Genomic DNA, 22,774 nt, shown 5'->3' with positions numbered 1-22,774 from the left:
ATAAGCCACGCCTGCAGAAAATAAGACCTCCCCATCATGACGCCATAAGACACGCCTCTTCATCGCGGATCAAGAATGATCTGGAAGGTAACGCCCCCCTGAATCAGCGAATTTATAATTTGACCTCTGACCTTAATTAGGGGGCCCCTCATCAATCATCTTGACATAAGGTGGATTATATCTCTTCACTTCATTTGGCGCATACGGGCGTGGAAGCTTTAGTACCACTTTCAGCCACTGCAAGGCCGCTGTTCTGCCTCGCCGCCCCTTACATAATTGTTGTCGAGAGTAATCCCAGCCTACTAATTCAATAACAAAATAAATCATGCATAATTAAACATTACCTCGATTTAGGCTACTTGGGTATGGCTTAAGGCTTGACTACACGAAAATCGAAATAGAAATTTGCTGTCTACATTATTATTGTCAGTGTTGGGGTTAACTAACTAATGCCGAAATCAAAACAGTGGTGTGATAATTGAGCCAGTAGAGAAATAACTGTTCAGAATTAATCTGTAGCCTTGGGTAGGCTTCTGCAGAAAACAATGTTGTTGCCGCATTTCTGGCGACGTTTTTAACAGGCTACTAATAGAGGCTTAGACAACTATGACCCACGCTTTGGTTTCAGAAATTAATTTGCCTCTACTTCTTGACTGCAATGTAGTCAATTGACTGCTTGACATGTCATTTTTATTTTTCTGCACGATAAACAATTACATCTGCTTTATGCCGCAGAATTACATTCATATTTGGCTGACTGCAGACGCGCCACTTCCTCCCGATTCCAATATTAAGATAGTATGAAGTGCTTTTTGTATAGGCTACTATCATAAAAAAATAGTTAAAACTAATAGCTATTTGCAATTTGACAAAACACTGGTCCTCATTTTGCTTAATGCGAGGATGATGTGAGCCTGTTGCATTTAGTTAGATGTCCGAGTCACGATAATGTTTGAAAACCACTGGCTCGTGAATCACAATAATTTAACACAACGACAGTTGATAACCTACTTCATCATGTCCCCATGCCTACATTTTTGTGAGTAGCATAGAGATCGTTAAAACAATAAAGTATGGCTCTCCGCTTGGGACATCGAAAACTTATATTTTAATAGACTACGTCGAAGATGCTGACTTGCAAAAGCCTCGGGATAACACGCTATTCCACTATCATCAGTCATGCCCCTTGATCAAAGTGGGGAATGACATAAAAGTTTGATAACCACTGGCTTAACAAGTTACCTGCAGTCCAGAACACAGAATCTATTGCAATATTCTAATGATCATGATGATATCGGCAAATGTTTGTTTTCCAAAGTAAGAATTTCACTTCACCATGCACCTTCGACAATACCTGGCCTACCTGGTATCATTACAAACATTATTCTGTGTCCTAAAACTGGCATATTTTATGGCATTGTGTCATGTAAGTTTGTTGCAAAATCTAGAGAAATGTGTGAGGTGGTCAACGGGGACAATTGAGACACACATTGGATTGTGTTATTACTTGAACATTCCACACTATCCACAGCTGTGGTAGGCCTATCAGGGGCAGGAGGATTACTGTCAGCGCAGGCTTTATATAAAATTCTTCAACAGAAGGCCTCGAATGTTGTCTTGTTTGTGGAGCGCTTTGTTTCTGCTTCTGTAATTTGGCTTCATTGAAAATGAGGGCTTCCCTCAATGAATGACCGAGAATAAATAAAGGTTGAATGAATGAATGAATGCAGGCTTGCTCCAAAATAAAAGGCATGTGGTTTGCACAGCCTACAGTAAATAACAGACCCGGCCAGAATGTGCGTGATGATGCTTTTTACGAAAGCAAGATGTTTTGGTACCCCACGACACTGCATGTTCTTAAATAACAATGATCATCAGTAATATCGACCACCATTAATTTGGGTAAATGGGCAAGCGTGACCACCTTGATTGGCTGATTGGCTGATGATTGTAACGCTGGCATGATTCCAAACACCTCCCTTAAGATGATGAGTGACAGGTCTCAGAATGCGGCGCTGCTACACAAGGACGGAAGATGATGAATAACTGGGGCCGTAGGCTATTCACAAAGGCTTTTATCTTACTACTAGGAGTAGACTACTCCTAAATCGCACTCAAAGATTTTAGATTGGAGTTTTCTCTTAAAAGTTATTCACAAAGCCTTTCAGACAACTCCTAAACTAGGAGTGAGTCTTCGTGGCTATGGATGACGTCATTACTCATGCACGAGCTTGACTGAAGTGACCACCTTGATTGGCTGACGATTGTAACGCGGGAATTCCAAACACCTCTCTTCCGATGATGACTGACAGGTGACAGGTCGGAGAATGCGTGCGCTACACAAGTAGTGCGAAGGAAGTAAGATGATTAATAACTGAATAAAAAGGCCTAGCCTAAATGAATAAAGAGTAAGGCAAAACAAATAGCTTAGTAGCCTAATGAAACATAGGCCTATGGATTGATGCAGTAGCCTACCTTTTGCAACATTATTAAATTAATCTGTCACCATATCCCTAGGCTAACGTTTGCAAAGAGGAGAACATTTTAATTTGATTCACAATGAAACGTTACATTTCATTTACATGTTAACAATGAGTAGTTTGTGTTGTTGTTGGTATGCTATTGCATCCCTTTTATGAATGCAAAATTGTTCCTCATGATTGAAGCTCCTGTTACATAGGCTATTTCAAAACATCGCAACGTAAAATGCCACAAAAAAGCTGTTTATGAATAGGTCTTAGTGAGTTAGGAGTCCTCTCGAATTAAGCTGTCCCAGACTTAGGTGCTACTTTTTAGGTCTAAAAAATGCTTCGTGAATTACTTTTTTGTGAAAAAATTAGGAGTCCTAACGTTAGGAGTGACACGCTCCATTATTTTTAGGAGTTGCTCCTAAATTAAGCCAGTTAGAGAGCCTTAAAATTCTTTGTGAATATGGCCCCTGAATAAAAGGCCTAGCCTAAATGAATCAAGGCAAAACAAATAGCCTAGTAGCCCAATGAAACATATGGATTGATGTAGTATCTTGTAACATTATTAAATTATTCTGTTACTATGCCTACGTTTGCAAAAAAAGAGAACATTTTAATTTGATTCACAATAATGTTACATTTAATTTACATGTTGACAATGATTAGCCTAGTTTTGGTTGTTGTTGGCGGCGTTATTGCATGTTAGTTATGCCTACAATGCAAAATTGCTTCTTCGATTGGAAGCTCCTGTAGCTGCATAGGATTTCAAAACCGCGGGTTTGTGAATAGGTCTGTGAGTAAGGAGTCCTCTTGACTTCTTTTAAGCTGTCAGAGGTGGGAAGGTGTGATTTTTTGGGGGAAGGGCCGGATGAACTGGGCACAATTGTCTGATGGCCCCCCTTCCCCCCAGCCAACGTGAATCGGGTGGTTAGTTAATAGGCCTATCGCGGAAGATTTTTCCTGCCATCTAAGGCACGAAAGATCTGTGAGGCCAAGCCTCACCAAGTAGCTCGTTTGTTTACAACTAACATTCCATTTAATTAAACTGCTTTTTATGCTATGCGAAATAGTTTTCAACATTTTGAATATTAGTGTCGGGTGAATTGAAATGTTCTCAAAGTAGCCTTATGGCTGAAAGCTGCTTGGGACCCCCGTCAAGCAATATAACCATACAAACGCCGCTTCCTGCACTCATTGTTTCAAAAGGAGTAACTTTGGCTTTGTCAGAACTGAAGAGCTGTGGACGGCACGGCACGGTATGCCCAATGAAAATAAATTAGCATAACGCAACACAACACAACACAGACCCGCTTCTCTCAGCGTCAGTCACTGACATGAAGCGAAACACAGAACCCGCTTCTCACGGCAGTCACTGACAGTAACCTAGAATAAATGCATGGGGAAAAACACTTCCCCATGACAAAGACATCGTAAAACACTGAAAGTTAATATTTTGTCACTAGCAACATTCATCTGTCCTTTGTCAAATGTATTATGTTCCAAGTACCCTATCGTAATTCTGCTTCATAAAGTTGAACAAATACATTTGCTTATTTCACAGAAAAATATAAATAGCCAGTCTACAGTGCAGAGTTGGTAAGTTATGGTAGGCCAACTTGCAGTGAATATACAAAGAGGGGAAATTATTTCTCTTGCAGCTGAGTAGCCTCAGGTGCGACGCAGACATAAGGCCGAACATGCAAGCTTCAATGAATCGTGCTCTCACGGCAATCAGCGCCGTTAAACTTAAATAGGTTAACATCACTCTAAGTTCGCCTTCAAGCAAGCAAAAACGATGATTTGAAGACATCTGTTTCGTTGGAAGGGCAAGGGGGTAGCAACAGGGCAACACAGAGACAGGCCCGATGGCAGGGCTGTTATGAGAGTATTAAAGGGAAACTTGGCAGGATTTCCCCCTCTGCTGGAGAAATTGTGCATTATGCTATTTCAAACTGTGGAAAAAGGTAATGATAAAGCACATGGATTTGTTTACAAGCTAGCAAAACGGTTAGCATAAGTTCTGGTAGACAATGTGGATGTTACAAGGTAAGAAACACGATTTAAAAACAAGTTTTTGTTTCTCACTTCTCTTTCGGGACGGTAGTCTCAATGTTGCAAGGTTGGTTTTCCGCCTGGGGACGCTAGGGGCAGCGGGAAAAGTCACCATTTTCACCGGAACAGGTCATTTAACCATCCAAATGATTTCTAAACGGGTTTATTACGTTGAAATAGTTGCCAAGTTCCCCTTTAAAATATGGGATATTCTACAGGAAAACATTAAAACGGCAAGACAGCGGGGAAAGTTAAAATACGTGATAAACACGGAAAAAGTTGGCATGCATTGTTTCGGTCCCCGTGCACAGGGATGATTTGTCATACTATTAATCACATATGATTATTTGTGAAATTGTGCAAACAGGCGCAACACATTTGAAAAGGAAGGACTGGTAGCATGCAAGCTCACGGTTGCATCCATTACAAACAAACATGCAATGTGAACGTCTGGGATTGGGGAGAGCACCAAATGCTCTACTGAATAAGCACGAAGTCAAACCCTTAAATGAAAAACACTCTTTAATAATCCAAAAAAATAAACCGCTAATGAAGTAAACTTGTGACCATCAAAAATCGTTTATCGCTCTTAACTCCGTGATACCAGGACGTAACCGGAAGGCATTTGGCTGAGCAACGGAGGTTAATATGCTCCATGTTTTGTCCAAATGATGACTGTCTATCATCGTTGCATTCTGAGAAAACCGGAATGTTTCATTCGTGCCCGTTTCAATCGTCCCGGTTGTACCTACTCAAAACGCAGATAGAACCTTATTATTCTAAGGTAGCGAAATAGCGTTCAGCATGATTCATGCCCAATTAATTCCCCCTGTTAAAGTGTTCGCCTTTGTAGTTTGGTTTCGTGATAGCCTATGATAAACGGCTTATGGCCAAACATGTGAAAAAGTTCAAATACAGTAGGCGATAAACCCGGAAAAAGTTGACAGTGATTTTTTCATAATCACTTTGGAGGGTCATAGAAAAATGTATTGCTGGCGAGGGAGGGTCACGTCTTTTTGGACTAATGCTCCCCAAACTCCTCCGGTAGCCCCTTAAATAAATAACGAACAGTCCCTAATGAAGTAAACTTGTGACCATCAAAAATCGGTCTAACTCCATGATAACAGGACGTAACAGGAAGGCGGAGGTTAATACTCTATATTTTGTCCAAATGATGTCTGTCTATCATCGTTGCACTCGGAGAAAACCAGAATGTTTAATTTGTCCTGCGTCTCTGCGGCTGCAAACGGGATTCACTCGCAGTTAACCAAATATTTCTTTATTAGGGCAGGCATATTTCTGGCTATTACATTATTTCTAAACCAGTCTGCTAAAGTCTGTAGTGAAGTCTGTGTAGGGTTTTCCAGGCTCCATTTCTTTTTACGAGACACCCTGCTCACTTGAGCCATCTACCGGTTGTTTGGGTTGTTGCAGCGTCTCACTGGAAAAATACAAATTAAAGTCGCGTGATCCCACGCGCGGACCGCGAGTGAAGCTGGCCAATTCGAAGCACTGCCCACTGTACATGGTGTAAATGGCCTAATCTGATAACAAGTACATGAAAACAGACCAAAACCATGCACTACCTGTGCACTACACTACTGTGAATGCAGTGTTACATGGTGATAAAATATGTACTACCGTATTCATACATTTTCTTTATTTTTTTCCTTCATTCTTTTAGTGGCAGAAACACCAGCCAGGAAGTTTGCTGTGGTACAGTGGTCAGAAGGAGATGACAAGGGCAAGTTAAGTCATTGGCTATGATGACACAAAAATGGGCCCTGATGGGCTTCTTTTAAGCCTGTATCTGGCTTCAGTTGAGTGGCGACGTGGGAAGAGGCCACAAGGAGGTTATCCTCATTATGCAGCTAATGTGAAGTTTGTGACTGGTAAGATACAGACTATTATTTAATCAGTAGGTGTAAATACACATTATTCTCTTTAATATACATTTTTAATAGACATTTGTCATTCTACCCATGATACAATTCTGCCATCATAAATAGATTTGCAGTTTACAGTTTAGAGATGTCGTTATCATGGTGTCATTGTAAAATCATGTTGTGTCCTCATTATGACCGCCGCTAGCTTTGCTAACGAAGCGGTCATATAGGGATTGTCAAAGTTTTTTTTTTTTTTTTTTCCCCGTCATCTACTTCCTGCATTTTTGGTATGTTGGTCTCAAGGGCCCACATCAACCTGGCCCATAATCACTCATTTGTGATTCGCACCCCCCCGGTAAAAAATGGAAATGCAATATTATTCTGCTTTAATTGCCCCTATCTTCAGTTACGTAATTCCATGATAGTGTTTGTTTCACACAGTGTGTGGTTTGGACAGTGCCGGTTCAGACCTCCATGGGGCCCTAAGCAAAATCCTGCTAAGGGGCCCTCCGACCTGAACTCTGAGGGCCAAATTGTAATCATTTTTTTGATCTACGGAAAGTACCAAATATAGTGTTTTTCCCCTTAAAGGACTAGGAGAAATAAAAATAATTGCGTGTGAATTACCTTCACAGCTATAAATGCCCAGTTTTAAAAACTGCAGTTTTGATACTCAGAAATCTGCAGTTTGACACTTGAAGTAAGCTAATGTATTTTTTTTTTTTTTTTTTTTTTTTTTTTTTAAAGGGTCTGGTTGCTTGTAGCCTACTGGCTGAGGATGACTCTTCTTCACCTTCACCTTCGCCAAAGACATAGGATAGGCTACTGAGCTGGCTCCCCCTGATTCCCTTCAATATTTTTTATATAATATAATAATCATTTTAATACTTTTTGTAGGCCTAATTTACGTTGTGCATCTATTGTCCAGTATGCACAGCAAATCAATACATTAGGCTGCTTTCCACTTGGCATAGGCTGCGTTCAGTTGTAGGCTATCTAAACCAACTAAAGTTTGACTTTTAGTTTGATTTTTGTAAAACCATTTACTTCTTTTAAAAATGTATTGGACGAGTGAAATCACCGATTAACAAACTCAGCACCGGTGCGTCGCATACATTAAAACACAAATTGAAGCAACAACTTGACCATTGGACAATCCTACCACAAAACCTTTCTATAGGCCTGCAAAGTTTATGACATAAAAAGTGGAATATGAACGCATTTCATCACACCTGACAAGTAAACGGAGCTAGAGGGATATTTGCGCGGCTCCACTCACTAGCTCTGATTCGGATCACTTATGTAACTGATTATTTTTCGATTTATGGCAGGTTTTTAATGCGTTCTACGGAGAAGAGAGACTGACGTTGGTCACGGTTTGGAATGAAAGGGAGAAATCAGGACAGTAACACGGTGGACTACTTTTTTTTTTTGACTACGTAGTTAAGGCGGTAGGCATGTTTTGCCAAGGCGGCCGCCTTGACTGCAAAGTGCTGTGGGAAACCCTGGATACAACTAGTTCTTCACCATCAAAGGTGACTTGTCTTAATGAATATTATATAGATGGTCAGGCATGCTTGTAATGTGTAGGGCAATCGTGATTATACTGTATATATAGTGTGTGTGTGTGTGCACTTCTTTATGTGTTTTCTTTCTGTGCCCAGTATTAACACATTATATAAGACAACCAGGTTGTGTTAGTGGGAGCCCTTTTTAAAGGCCAATACATTCTGATTGTATATACAAAATCATATAGGGTTGTAATTTACCAAGTTATATTGTTTTTTTCATATCCTAAAATGTTATCTTTAAGCCCTTTGTTTAACACCTGTCCTTTGTTTAACACATTTTTCTTCCTTTAAAGGTTGAGATCTTCAAAGGCAGTGGTGTCATGGTGGATAAGCTTGCATGGGCTTACGCAGTTAATGCAAATTCATGTACAACATTTGTAAGACAACTGCTTACAGCTGTATTCCCCCCTGAAGTGCTTCTAGTCAGTAATCTTCGGGGAACCAACAAGGGGAAGGGAGAGGCTTGTCTCCCCCTTGAGAAGACCAAAGTTGATGCCATCTACAGTAGGTTCAGTGTTATCAATAGCTGTTATGATACTTATCTCTGCTGTGAATGTCAAGTATAGCCTACTAACTTTTGCATTCTTTGGGTTTGTTTGTTAAAGATGCAACTCTGGAGAGATGGCCGGGTACCCTTCTGTCCCTGATAGGGAGCAGCATCAATGGGAAGATAACAGAGATGCGGAATAAAGTTAAGCAACAGAAATGAGAACATTGAAATGTACGTTTTGTTCTTAATATCACAGTTCAGTTCATAAATATTACGTACAGTTATGGACAGTATGAATGAGTTCATTATACCACTTAAAATGGCACTTTATCTCCTAAATTTTTTTTTTCATAACGACATGCCTAACCATCATGTTTTTGATAGGATCAGTAATAGTAGATACAATTAGTAGAAGTGCAAGGGAACTATTTGTCAGTAGAGGTTTCAAATAAATTTGGTTAAAATCCCTGTGTGTATTGCTCTTTAACCACACAATGATACTCATACAAAGCACATATTGTACATATATGCAACACATATGGACCCTTTCAACAATAAAAACAAAAACAATGCTTGAACATTCTATTTGGGCCCCAATCTACTTCCTCTGCATTAAGATAACATATGGAATGTTAAAAAGGAAGTCTTGTGGGGCCAACTATGATGCTGATAATGGAACTCTCTTGAAAGGGTCCATAGGAAACATCAGTGTGTAAATATGTATTACTCGTATATAATTTCCTTTTAGATATCAAAATCTTATCAAAACCATATAAAAACTTCATAGTTTCTATATACATTTTATCTGTGTTACATACACAAATCTATCAGTAATGCTGGTTTATCATATAGGAACAACACAATATTACTCATGAAAAACATATACTTCACATATAAGAAGCATGTATTATATGTCAGACAAACATATACAAAAATTAGTGTGTACATGTGTATAACATATATATATACTTTTTCTTTCTAATATCAAAATCTTATCAAAACCATATGAAGACTGTTGTTTTTATATACATTGCATGTGTGTTACATGCACAAATCTGGTTGTAATGGTGTTTTATCATATAGGAATAATACTAAAACGTTATATAACATATTCTAAAATTTACATCTCTCATGTACTGAAAGTATATGTCACTGTATAATTTACTTAGTTAGTTCATGTAGATGTGTGCTTTATTCATACATGAGGGAAATATGAAATGGGCCACTTTTGTGATATGTGCCACATAAGATTTTCATAGCCATATGTGTTTCTGGAAGTAAGTGTTTTGTATAAGACTTTTGTATTCATCCTTTTAGAAGTTTTATGTATTTCTTTTTCGTATGGGTAATGTAAGATGTACCACTGAGATTTGGACCCTCATTATGGCTGTGTTGTGCACATTTCAGGTGTTAATAGGCTCCTCTGGTATCCAGGGTTCACAAAGAAAAGGCAGACAAACAAATTTAACAAATTATTAGAGTGTTCTCCAAAGATTAACATTGTGACCTGTGTCATAGTGACAACAAACAAAATATCAAACAAAATATAAATATATAAATAAATAATGGGAGAACATGGAAACATGAACACAGTTGTGTATTTGTTACATCATGTGTGTTTTCCGCACACCTCTGACTCAGATGATTAGTCCATCATTAAGACAGAACCTTCAGTAATCTCGACTCTTAAGGGTGTACATGTAAATAAACAAATGTAGGCCAAAAGGATTTGATGCTTACTGCAAATTGAAAGCATTCAGTATATTGGTTGCGTGACTTGTCGAGAGACTGTGATAAACAAATGTTAGGCTGCTTACTGCCATACAAAGCTAAACAGCAGTAGGCCTAATGTTAACTAGTTTGGTCAAAATAGAGTTATGAGAGAAATGACTCGAAATGGGCTTTGAGAGTCTGTTCTGTCTATGGGCCTCCTCGACAAGCAGATTGCTCATCCACAGAGCCGCAAAGTTAAATTCTGTCAGGTGCTGCTGTCACATGTCTGATAATAGCCTGATAATTCGGCACACGGACCAAAAGAAAAATAAACAAAATGTTTCCCTGATCAGGATCTTAATTTGGTGTCATCAAATAGGCCTATGGAGGCATAAAATCAGGGGGTAGGGGTATGAGCGCTCATTGAATGTTTGCGCATGTGAAACTGAACCACTCCGGAGATAACGTGGATAGGCTAGAAGCAACATTATTTAGAACAACAAATGAGGTTGATTCCTGTAGGCCTATCCATGAAAACAGCATAGAGACTGGATATACGTCTCTATGGTAGTTTTAGATAGCCTAATGCAGGTAGCCAATGTTCATGTCACACAAGCCAGACAGAAGAGACCCACCTTACTTAAAAGAACCGTATGTAAGATTGTGGCCAAAACTGGTACTGCAATCACTTTCAAATTACTGTAGAGCGGTGTATCCCCTCCCCCTCCCCCCTGACTGGCAGAGCTGGTAACCCAGATGCCGAAACACTACTGATTTTGTGATCAGTAGATAGGTGGACGGTGGCACATCAGGCCAAAACATAACATGACAACATCTTCACTTTTTAAATGACAATATCCTGGCCGGACTACTGTTGTCAGTGATATAAGTATTTGAAATGAACATGCTTTCTTAATGTCTAGTGAGATATCAGGGCCAATTTATGATTAATTGAAATACATTTCTTACACGGTTCCTTTAACTCTGTTAAGGTATTCCTGTCCCTCAAAACTGTACAAATTGTATTAAAATGGTGTTTAGCAGTCAGAATTTCAAAATGTTCACTGGGGAGAACCCCCGGGCCCCCGCTGATATAATCCACACCCCCTCTCAGAAAATGCATTCAATGACCCTGATTGTGCCCCCCTAGAATTTGGGCTTGCATGACACCCCTGATGCAGAGACATTTTGCCCCCTTTATCGGTTGAAACACGCCCCATAATCACATCCCAATGGAGCAGTAAGACTCAAATTCTGACTATCATTGAGAATGACGATGTCAGGCCACCGTAGACCTCCATTCATTCTGCACTCGCCCGTAAGCGCCCTCACATGGAACTAGTGAAACTTCAACCAGTTTAGAAACCGGAAATTTCCAGAGTGAAAGTTCACAATATTCCAATTTACAATACAGTATAGTTACACTGACATGCACATAAAGCATCTTTCACAAGGTAGACATGGGCTCTGTTCGAAACAGAAAGCAGCGACTCGCCCCCCTGCCTAAATAGAGAGCTGTCTCACTAGACATGACTACAGATTGAATGCATCTTTTAAGAATGAGTGTAGTACTCAATCTTTGGTTTTCAGATTCGAACCGCACTTTCTGCCTCACTCCCCCAGTTAGGTAAAAGGCAGCTGTTTTTACCATTTCAAACAGAGACTTCGACTCTATTCCTATAACCGTGGTATTTTGTTAGTTAATTCAACTGGCAGCCTTAAGATGTTTTCTTTGCATCACAGTTGATATGTTAATGCATTTAAAGCATACACTTTGACTCCATACTGTAATAACATCATCTCCATCAGATAGTTAGATTATGATTTATGATGTATTTCCTACATTGACAGGCAATCTCAAAACAGTGAGGGTGGCTAATTCAATAATTGCCATTCATTTTCAAATTGTGGTTGATATGTTAAGAGATTTAATGTAACATATTGAATTTCGACTCCACACTGTAATAACATCATCTTCAGGGTCTTAACATGTAAACCACTAGTCTAAGTCATGGTGTATACATTTCAAGAGAGCGTCGGGTCATCTAAAAGTACAGTAGTAAACTGAACCAAAGCAATGGCCATGTTTGACTTTTTGCCATGCTGCGCAGATCTGGCTGAACTTTATGCATGTTTCCATTGCAATGTTGTAGCTAGATCTGCGCATACAAAGGGGTTGTGTGCTTGTGCTCACACAGTTCATCCCAAGCTCTTATCCTTAAAGAAGAGCCATGTGTAACAGCTTTTCCATTCTCTCCAGTGCTGACTGGTCCAGTTTGGAAGGAGGGATATTGTATTGTGTTTGTGACAGGCCTTTTCCTTCGTACAACCATTTCCCCCAGCGGATGTTGTGCTGACAGCGTACTGACAAAATATATGAAGTGATATAACATGAATGCTTACTTTTGGCCTGCATCCCTCCACCCAGGTTAATTTTTGGCCCTTTATAGGGAAGAATTTGGGCACCCCTGATTTATACACTTTCAATCTTAACAAATGCTGGTAATTTCACCCTGGTAAGGTGTTCGTGTCTGTGGGTCCCGTTTTCAATGTTTGCTAAAAGAAACATATGCTATTTATTATTTCTTCTAACTCAGACTCATTGGCCTTTGCTCATCTTTTGTGAAGAACATAAAAAATAATTTATTTTCAATGACTGCACACAGTACACCCCCCTACACATAACTATTACATATGAGGTGTTCGGGTCTACTGGACCCGAGTGTAATAACTGTAGGTGCTATGTACCTTAACTGTGTCCTCCTCCTAACTGGGCCTGCTGTGTGTGTGTCTGTGCATCTCTGTGTGTCTGGGCATCTGTATGTGTGCGTGTCTGAGTGTGAGTGTCTGTATGCGGGAATGTTTTTTTCTGCACCTGCTATACCCACACAAAGTTACAAAATTGTTACATTTCAAGAACTTTCACCTGATTAGGTTCTAAGAAATAAGCGCTAATAATGATCAAAAATCTTGTTTCTGTTTTTACCTTTTTTTATAATTGAATTCCTTGTTTTCTCACAAAAAACCCTGAAAATGATCATACGCGTGATCTCACAGGGGTAAATGACAAATATAAAATAAATGGTGTCTATATCATTGGTAATTGAGCTAAAGTAAACACCTGTTAAGTAGTTTTTCATAAATTGTTATGGTTGTGTTGATTTAAAAGCCTAATAATGTTGTGGGTCCAACAGACCCGGGAACATTGGCTGTGTAACAAAAATATGAACACCTTACAAGAGTTAAACAATTGTGTCAATTCAGCTATTTCACATCAGAATTTACATTGAAGTAAGAGGAACCTGGATGAAGTATTGCAAGGGTGATGATATACTTGGTTGAGACTTTAAACCATGGGTAAAATAAAGCATATATTATTGGGTTCATGCAGGAGTTGAGATACATAATCCATACAAGACATTTAAATAGATAAGATAAGTCAGTGCTGTATGCCAAAGAGCTTAAATTATATGGCATATAGCAGAGCAAATAAACTGTAACGAGTACCCCTATTGTTTTTGCAGCTTTACAGCTGGATTTCTTACTTCTCATTGTGTCCTTGTTACCAGCCCTTTCTCTTTCTGTAACAGAGTTAATCACCTTTGTATGATACTTAGCTGTACAGAATATTTTCATGTTTAAAATTATAACCGTGGAACAAGGCACAATGAATGACACAAAAACATCACCAACAATCCATGAGGAACCGATTGTTGTGAGCAGACACTCTCCGTGACATGTCCTGTGAGGCTCCATTTCAGTTAGGTGGTCATAAAGCAAGAAGAACATATAAAGTAGACAAATACACCAGCCTAGAACAACAATTATAACTATTTTGTTGTGTGTGACCTTCAATGAGTACCTTAAAGGATCATTGACTGCAATGAAACGATCAATGGAAATTAAGACAAGGCTGCAGAGAGATCCTGAAAGAGCCACAGAATAAATGAAAGGGAATATGTTACAAAGCGTGTCCCCAAAATACCAGCATGTTTCAATTAATTGTGACCCTTCCACAGGCATGACAGTCAGTCCGATAAATAAATCTGCCACAGCAAGAGAGAGGATGAGCAGGTTGGTTGGAGTGTGAAGCTGCTTGAAGTGAAAAATCGAGATGATCACCAGCAAATTTAGAAGAACAGTGGACACAGATATTGATGACAAAAATATGTACATGATGATGTATAGTGCCTGTGGCCTGACAAACTTTGTACATGAAGAGTTCAGGGCTGGATAGCAGCGATTAGCTCTCCAGGGGTCTTCCATTACCGTGACTGGTTGTCCTGACGATAATTATTGTCCCAGCTTGGCAGCACACCCAACTTTTCTACTGATTACTCCAGATACTGACCTTGTATTTATATGTTGGTGAAACAATGGCAGCTGTGAAAAACAACTTTTCAGATCCTCATGTGGATTGCTATCTATTAATAACAAAGTCTGGCCCACCCATAATGATCAAACATATAATGGGATGTCATTGAAGTTCCTATGGGTGCAATGGCCAAATACTTTAGTCCATATAGTCCATATAATACTAATATGTAAGGTTTTTTATTGCATGTGAGCATTTACACGAATATTACCGTATTTTCTGGACTATAAGTCAGACTTTTTTTCATAGTTTGGCTGGTCCTGCAGGTGTGACTTCAAAATATAGATATGAAAATATATATAATTTAACATGTTATTAAAATGTTAGTCAGTATGAATTGACATGAATTCTACATGAAACATTACCGTCTACAGCCGCGAGAGGGCGCTCTAGGCTTGTGGAATGAGATCAGTAGCTTGGTGAACTTGCGACAGGTCAGACATTGTTTCGTACTTAATGGCGGCCTTACATTGTACGATTTTGGTCTGTTTTCACAGTCGGACAGAAATCATAGGAGTTGTACTGGAATCGCTGCGCGCTCCTGTCACTTAGATCGTTAAAGGCACACTATGCAGGTTTTTTTTAGCTTAATATGCAAGTTTTTAAGCTTAATTTACCTTCATTTAACAGCTTCAGAATCATTGGAATGGTTATATGACTTTTTTCGGGTTGAATTGTGGCCGTCTTGCTTCCCCCTAGCGCCTGTGAGCGGAAAAACCACGCTTGCAACTGTGGGCCGACGGCCTCGGTGTCAGGAATTATAACGAGTGTAACAAATTGCTTTACTGCATTCAAATACACATACACGCCAGGCACTGGCTAGAAAAAGGTAGCGATGTAGTTTCTCAGACATTCGTCATGACAGAGCCAGTGAAAAAGAAGCAAAAACCGAGAAAACAGTAAGGAAATTGCCAATACTGCATAGTTTAACTTTAAGTGTAAGGTGCCAATCTTAGCGGTTTCTAGTCTTTCTAGTCGTGGCTCATGCAAATAGTGACGTGAAGAATATAAAAAACAATATAGTTACCTCTCTCCAACACCAAACAGGAAGGGGCAAAGTAGGTGACAGCTGTAGCCTATATGATTATTTTATACATCTTTATACATCTTTAGTCGGCTCTTTCATGTGACAGAACAACTCTATACCGGTTAGGGATGTCACGCATGAAACAATGCTGCAGAAAAAACACGAAAATATGATTTTGAGTTTATAGGCTATAATTTCAATTCCTGTTGATATCTATTGCACGATGGGTAATAATTTAAAGGAATCTAGTTGCAGTCTTGTAAATGGTGACCCTGCAAGATCTAAACGATTTATACAGACAGTACCTTCAGGAAGTTTACCATTCGCCACCATCTCGAATTTTGTCACGATAAGTCGAGTGACGAGTATGAATGACTGGGATGATAAGGAATCAGATTCCAAAAATAATTCCTTGGAAATGCATGGATTCCAGTTGCTTCCACAGAATTATTTTTGGAATCTGATCCCTTATCATACCTGTTCCCATTCCATACCATGTCTGTATAAATCGACTTTTTCAAAGTTCTCAATGTCTCGTTTTAAATGTTAGGGCCCTCGGAAGTCTACCAATGAAGTGTGGGGCTACTTTGAGCCTCGTAAATGGTGTAAAACAGTGTAGGCCGATGCCCGAGGCACCCCCTTTGAAAACCTGTTAGTAGCATCGGCTAACTAGCGCCAGATTTCGGAGTGCATTGGACAAGCCGAGATGAGCTATGAGACATACGTTCACACTTGGTATCATGTTTCAACACACTTTAGGTCAATATCACACCGGAATTCTCCTTTAAGCCCAAAAGTTAGAGGGAGTTGGGGGGTGTCACCACCAGGAAAATGTATTAAATATTGTTATGTAAATGCACAAGTTCTGCGCACTTTCAGTCAGAGATTAGGGCTTGCATTAAATATAGCCGGGCCTCAGATTCGGACAAATAAAGGCCCCCAAATAGCCTACATGCCAAGGTAACTCTTCTCTTCTGTTGCCAACACATCACTCTCAAGCTACCAGTCGCTTGACGCCCCCTTCGGAGCTTGCCAGAGGCTGAAGCAGTACTAGCCTACATTTAAACACAATTGTTGCCACGAGGCATACCAGCCTATGAATTTAATAAAAAAGTAAATCATGCATCATTTAAAAAAAGAACTCAATTTAGGCTACCATAGGCCTATGAATGAATGAAAGTAGATGCTTCAAATGCCAGATGGTTCAAATACCCCCAGATTTTAGTACCCATCAGTCCCAACATTTAGCAATATACAGTAATCAAACAGTCCAAAAGTAAATTAAATCCCAAACCAAACATCTTCTGCTTTTGATAGCCTACCGGTATGCCGCTCCAAATGAAACACGTCTCATAATAAAACACACATAAGAAATAAAGGCCTGCCTCAAATACAAGCCTGCCCCAAATAAAAGTCTGTGCTTTGCGCAGCCTAAGTAAATAAAAGACCCCGGCCATAATTTTAGGATGTACAATAGTCTGTCTCTTCAACATTCCTCACCCGTAATCCAGACATGCATGAGAACATTTGAAAACAAAACTCAGCCATAGGTTATTTTGAGAATGATGAATTTCTCTTCAGCATTGTCCTAACCTTTAACCCTCTAGGCGCCACAGTCGACAAGATGCGGTACTGAATAAAACGGCCGATTTAGTCAAATAGGGTGTCATATTTCGTTCGACTTCCACTCCACTAGATGGCAGACATGTCATACGTCATCCCCGAGTCGAAAAAAGGACACGCTTTAAACAAAACTTTCTAGCTACAGCGCATTGAATCAGTGCATGAAATGCAGAGCTAGTGTGCGTGGGAGCCACTTTGTCAGAGCGATATTGTCAACGTCAGCGAGTATTTGCATTAGATTATCGTCTAATGGCATCAAAAAGTTTACCTGAAATTAAGTGTTGGGTCTTCTATTAGCGGACCCTGATTCTGAAGGGGAATATCTGCCTTCAGAAAATGGCGGTGATTCGTTTAGTGAGGCTTCAGATCGTCCCTGCCTTGCAATGATGCAGCTGGACAAAGTGAGAGTTTACTCCATAGTTTAGCTTACACCAAGCACAAGCGTTGAATCGTTTGCCCAATGTCACTGGTGGGAATAATGTTTCGCGGGTTGGTGTTCATCGGGAAGTTAGCAGGGTGTTAGTGGTGTGGCTTAACGAGGCTGGAGGTAGCCTAATATCCATAGCGCTAGCTTCTGTCTTCTGAGCGTGTGCCTCTCCACAATCGGCGGCGACAGTAGCGTGGGTGGAGCCTTTGTCTAATGCCACTGGGTATGTTAGGCGAGGTCGAAGTGCTCATAGGACAGTTAGGAGGGCGTGAGTGGCAGTGTGGGGAGTCGCAATGAGAATGACAGTAGGCCTAGTCGAGCTCGCAGATTCTCTCCCCTGGCGCGCGCGAGGCAGATCTGGCCATGCTGCTCGCATGGTGGAGGTGGTGACACGCTCTCTCCCTCCCCCCACACACACACACACACATTAGGTCATGCATAGTCTATCACAAGATGATGGGAATGCCGGCCCTGTATGGATAGGGATAGGGAGTCATTATCTCTACAGCAAAAGGCCTGCTACATAAAAAAAAGTCAGCCATTTAGTAATGATTTACACTGTTGATTTGCTATCTACTTCCCTGATCATTTAGGACATACAGTACACTATGTGTTCCTTTTTGTGTGTTCATGTCCTTGTGATGTGTGTGTCTTTGTCAGCTAAGAAAAAAAACAAAAAAACATCAACAAAAACAACAAAAAGAAAAAAAATACTAACATTGTCTCTTGTCTTGTCTCGTCATCTCACTCCTGATCTGTGCCTTGCCATGGCAAATGAGCTTTTGAACTAAACAGGTCTTGTCTACTTGTGTTTGTGTGTCATCTGAATAATATATATGTGCCCCATACATGGAATCAGAGTGCCTACTGTATGTAGTAACTGGAAAATCTCTACAGCAAAAGGCCAGTCTACCGCTACATGCATTTGGTTTGTTTCTGCCATTTATTAGTAATGATTTACACAGTTTGTTCACTACTTACTATTTACCTGAGCATTCAGTATTGTGCAATATAGCATACAGAAGGTGAGGGACATTTTGGGGGGAAAGAAGTGGTGCATTTTATCATTCAAACATGCAACTTTTCATGAAAATTCTATAATCCAAGATGGCCGCCACCATATGACATCATAATATGCAAATTAGATATAAACATTTAATCTCTACATAAACTTTGGGTCATCCTTAATATTTCTCTAATTTACAGAAAGTCTCTATCTCTTATCACTTTTAAGATATAGCCTTTTGAAATGAAGATGTCAAAATTGATCGTTTCGGAAAAAAACCTCGCCTAAAGGGTTCAAATGAGGCAGATATGACAAGGCATTGCAACATTGTTTACAGAAATACACTAAGGTTGGCTGCAAAGATTATGCAGGCTGTTACGATTGACTGACACATGCACGCACACACACACATTATCGAAATCATACGACAGACGCTTTAGGCTTTTTACCAGGGCTGTCAAGCGAAAAAAAAACGTATTAATTTCATATTTTAAAATTAATTAATCTAGATTAATCATGATTAAAAAGTACATTTTCTCCCTAAAGACTAAAGCTTCTTAAATGGCATATTAAATACAACATAACTCACAAAATAAATGAGTAGGCTAACCACAAAGGTAAAAGTAAAACACTTTTATATTATTTAAATGATAATAATCACAGTAATTTTGTTTTAAAGTATTAATTTCTTAAGAAATACTACTCATTTGATGCTGTTTAACTCATTTGTAAATGGTGCACTGTCACTTTAAACCCATCGTGTCCACACATTCTCATAATGACCTTTTTACCAGCTCCATTCAATCCTGCACTCTAAACATGAATGTGTTAAAAACAACACAACATTTGTTGAATTTCAACATATCAATGAGTTCTCTTTGGGACAACACAACTTGTGTTAATGGTGACACAGTTGATGTGTAAGCATACTGACACATAAGTTGTGTCAATATAGTGACACAAGGATGTGTAATAATGTGTCATTTTAACACAGTTATGTGTTACGTGTGAAAATGCTATTTACACATTAGTGTGCTCGGAATTCCAGTGATCCAACACAATTATGTGTCATTCCACAAGGTTAAATCAATATGAATAAAGATGAAGATCCAAGTTAAAAAATACTTTGGAATGTTTATTTTTCATATGTCAACATTAACATTGCCTTCAAGTTATTCATAAAAATACCCAGCGGCGCTGTCTCGAGCAGAGCGCCTATCATGTATCGTCCTGGCCAAGTTGTAGACAAATAACAGTTTCCCACGAAAACGCTCACTGCGCTCGGGGGCTGTCGGTGAAACACTAGAAACACAGCCCTGTCCCCACTCAACACACACCAAATGTGCGTGCAAAAAACGGGGGGCCAACTCCGGTCCTGACCATGTAAATGCCACAGCGAGCCTCCATGGGCCAGCCTTGGCTCGATATCACCTGCCGCGATAGCTGTAGTGTGTCGGGGATAACCACGTCCGGCCGGAGCCTTCTCTTGAGTCCGGCCGGGTTCCCCTTCGCACCGCGCCCTCTGAGGCTATGTCACCGTGCTACGATCACATGCCACTGACAACACTGAACAAGCCACAGACGCACTCCCGGTGTTCAGGCTGTAGTAACGCGCAAATGTGTCGCCCGTCTTCCAACTGGCAGACCTACGTATATCCTCGAGCGCGGCCCCCTTCCAGGACGCCGCCACCCCTCTGGTGGAGTGCACCCTTAGATCGCCCGGCTCCTGCCACCTCATAAGCCGCTGCTATAGCCTCCACGATCCAATGGGAGAGCCTCTGTTTAGAGAGGGGTTTCTAAGCTTTGTGCACAAAACAGACAAACAGCTGCTCAGTCTCCCGTAGCGCACTCGTCCTTTCCGTGTAGACCCTCAGAGCCCTGACCGGACACAGGCTACAAAGCCATGGCTCTTCCTGCTGGGCCTCGATCACCCTCAAGCTCGCCGAGGAGGACAGAATCTTTGGCTGATAAAAGGGGTTAGGGTGCAGAACGACTTTCGAGTCATCCACTGCGAATTGCATGCAGGCGCGGATGAGCGCGGAGCGCTGAGATCCCGCATGTGCAGGAGGCCGAGGGGAACCGCATGTGAAGCCGCCGCCATTAGCCCCAGAAGGCGCTGACATTGGCGCACGGTGACCATAGCGTCTCGGCGAAAAATGCTGATGCAGTGCTGAAGGCCTGCCCGACGTGCCTGAGACAATGTCACTGTCATGCCCACCGCATCGAACTCCAGTCCTAGGTAGGGGATTACCTGCACGGGCGTGAGTCGGCTCTTTGCCCAATTCACCTGGAAACCTAGCCGCTCGAGATGGCCAAGCGTCTCGGCTACGTGCAGTTCCAAAAGGGCCCTGGAGTCTGCCAGTAAGACCCAGTCGTCCAGATAATTCAGTATGCGAATACCTCGCCTCCTGAGAGGGGCCAAAGCTTCCTGAACAACCTTGGTGAAGGTGCGGGGCGCTAGAGCCAGCCCAAAACATAAAACCGAAAAACTCCACACCTCGCCCTCGAGCATAAGCGCAGGTATTTTCTGTGCCGAGGATGAATCGGAACATGAAAATATGCATCTTTCAAGTCTATCGTGACCGCCCAATCCCCTGCTGCACGCTTCTGAACAATGCGCCGCAACGTCAGCATCTTGAACGGAATCTTTGACAAGTATGCGTTCAGCGGCCGGAGGTCCAGAATGGGCCGAAGGCTGCCATCCTTCTTGGGAACCAAAAAATACTGACTACACCCCCTCCATCCACTGGCCCCGCGGCACCTGGCGTATGGCCTGCTTGGCCGCCAGCTCCCGGATTTCCCTGCGGAGCGCCAGGGCGCGTATGGGCAAAACCCTTGTCCGCCTGACACCCGTGAAGACGGGAGGAGCACGGGCGAACTGCGTATGGAGAACCCATTGGGAGTTTGTGCACTTCCGCCACTCCGCAATGTGATCCGCCAGACACGGCGGCCGCGGGCCTAACCCAGGCCGACCCACTCCAGACGGGGCATCCACGTCCGGAGCCACCAAGCCTGGGGCCGGCTTGGCCGTGCCTCATCATGATTATTGATTGATGATTTTTTTTTTTTTTGGGGGGGAGTTTTTTTCAACAAGTTCTTGTGAACACAACAGCGCAACTGCGCATGAACTGTCACTTTGGAGAACCCTGGCACGCTTGGGGAACAGCTCGCCAACCTCCCGTGACCGTCTCAACAGTCAGCTCGCCTGAGGCTGGCCAGTGGGGGCTGGGCGTGAAGCAGACCGCTGTCTGCCCCGCTTCCAGCCTCGCCTTAACTGCCCGTCCTGCCGCGGCGGGTAGCTGCCCCTCTGTTGCCCAGGCGACCTCTGCTGCTGTTGTTGCTGCTGCTGCCGCTGTGGGTGTGGCGCACGCTTGCGTCTTGCCCGCACACGGTGCGTGGCCATTGTCGGCGCCTGTGCGGTGGGGCGGGAGATCCCTTCTCGCCGAGGCAGAAAACTCTTTAGTGCCTCCGCGCTCTTCTGGGTCGCCTTGAAACGCTCCCTCATGCCGGTCATCGTCGGCCCGAACAACCCCGAGGGGGTCAGCGGCGCGTCAAGTAGCGGGATATTCTCCCTGTCCGGCAGCAGCGACAGCGTAAGCCACAGGTGGCGCACCAGCACCACCAAATTGCCCTGCCCTGCGCCAGAGCAGCACACCTCGACGCTCGCAGCGAGAGGTCCAGGGCCTTCCGCCACTCCAGGGGCGGGGCCAAAGGCCCCTCCTCCTCGGTAGCCAACCTCATGCTCTCCCCGGCGTATACCTGGAGAACCGCTTCTGTGTTGAGGCCCGGCAAGCCTGCCCCACACAGGTATACGCTTTGGAGGCCTGGCCAGCCGTAACCCGACAGGGCTTGGACGGCAGTACCGGCGGTCCCCGGGCCGATGCTCCCTGGGGGCAAAGATACGCCGCCAATGTCTCCTCCACCTCAGGGAGGTGAGCCAGCCCCTGGACCTCCGCCCCATCTAGGGCAGAGAAAGGGCCGAAGTACCGGGGACCGGGATGAATACGGCTTCCCCCAAGATTTCTGAACCTCCGCCAGAAAATCGGGGAAGGCTGGGAGGGGGCGGGATCTCTTCTCTGGCCGGTGCTCATAGAAAGAGCCGTCCATTAAGGACCCCTGGCGCTCCGGCCACTGAA

At 42.2% G+C, this 22,774-nt stretch overlaps 1 protein-coding gene and 1 long non-coding RNA gene across 3 annotated transcripts; one reads left to right on the top strand and one right to left on the bottom strand.

Moving 5' to 3' along the window:
- The first annotated feature begins 6,286 nt into the window (after positions 1-6,286).
- Positions 6,287-8,719, top strand: LOC125291262. 2 transcript variants are annotated; one of them, XR_007192955.1, is made up of 4 exons: positions 6,287-6,412; positions 7,738-7,941; positions 8,271-8,481; positions 8,583-8,719. It is a non-coding gene; the product is annotated as an uncharacterized LOC125291262 (long non-coding RNA). The 2 variants fall into 2 exon arrangements; XR_007192954.1 differs by lacking the exon at positions 6,287-6,412 and having other exon boundaries at positions 7,491-7,941.
- A 4,725-nt stretch (positions 8,720-13,444) lies between these two features.
- LOC125291069 (trace amine-associated receptor 13c-like) lies at positions 13,445-14,446 on the bottom strand. Its single transcript, XM_048237598.1, has one exon. It carries the CDS (start codon positions 14,444-14,446, stop codon positions 13,445-13,447), a length of 1,002 nt encoding a protein of 333 aa, XP_048093555.1.
- Between the last annotated feature and the right edge of the window lie 8,328 nt (positions 14,447-22,774).

The sequence above is a fragment of the Alosa alosa genome, chromosome 2 (genome assembly GCF_017589495.1).
Source record: "Alosa alosa isolate M-15738 ecotype Scorff River chromosome 2, AALO_Geno_1.1, whole genome shotgun sequence".
In the NCBI taxonomy this organism is placed as follows: Eukaryota; Metazoa; Chordata; class Actinopteri; order Clupeiformes; family Clupeidae; genus Alosa; species Alosa alosa.
The sequence above is the reverse complement of the archived record's forward strand: the minus strand, read 5'-3'. Positions and strand labels throughout refer to the sequence as shown.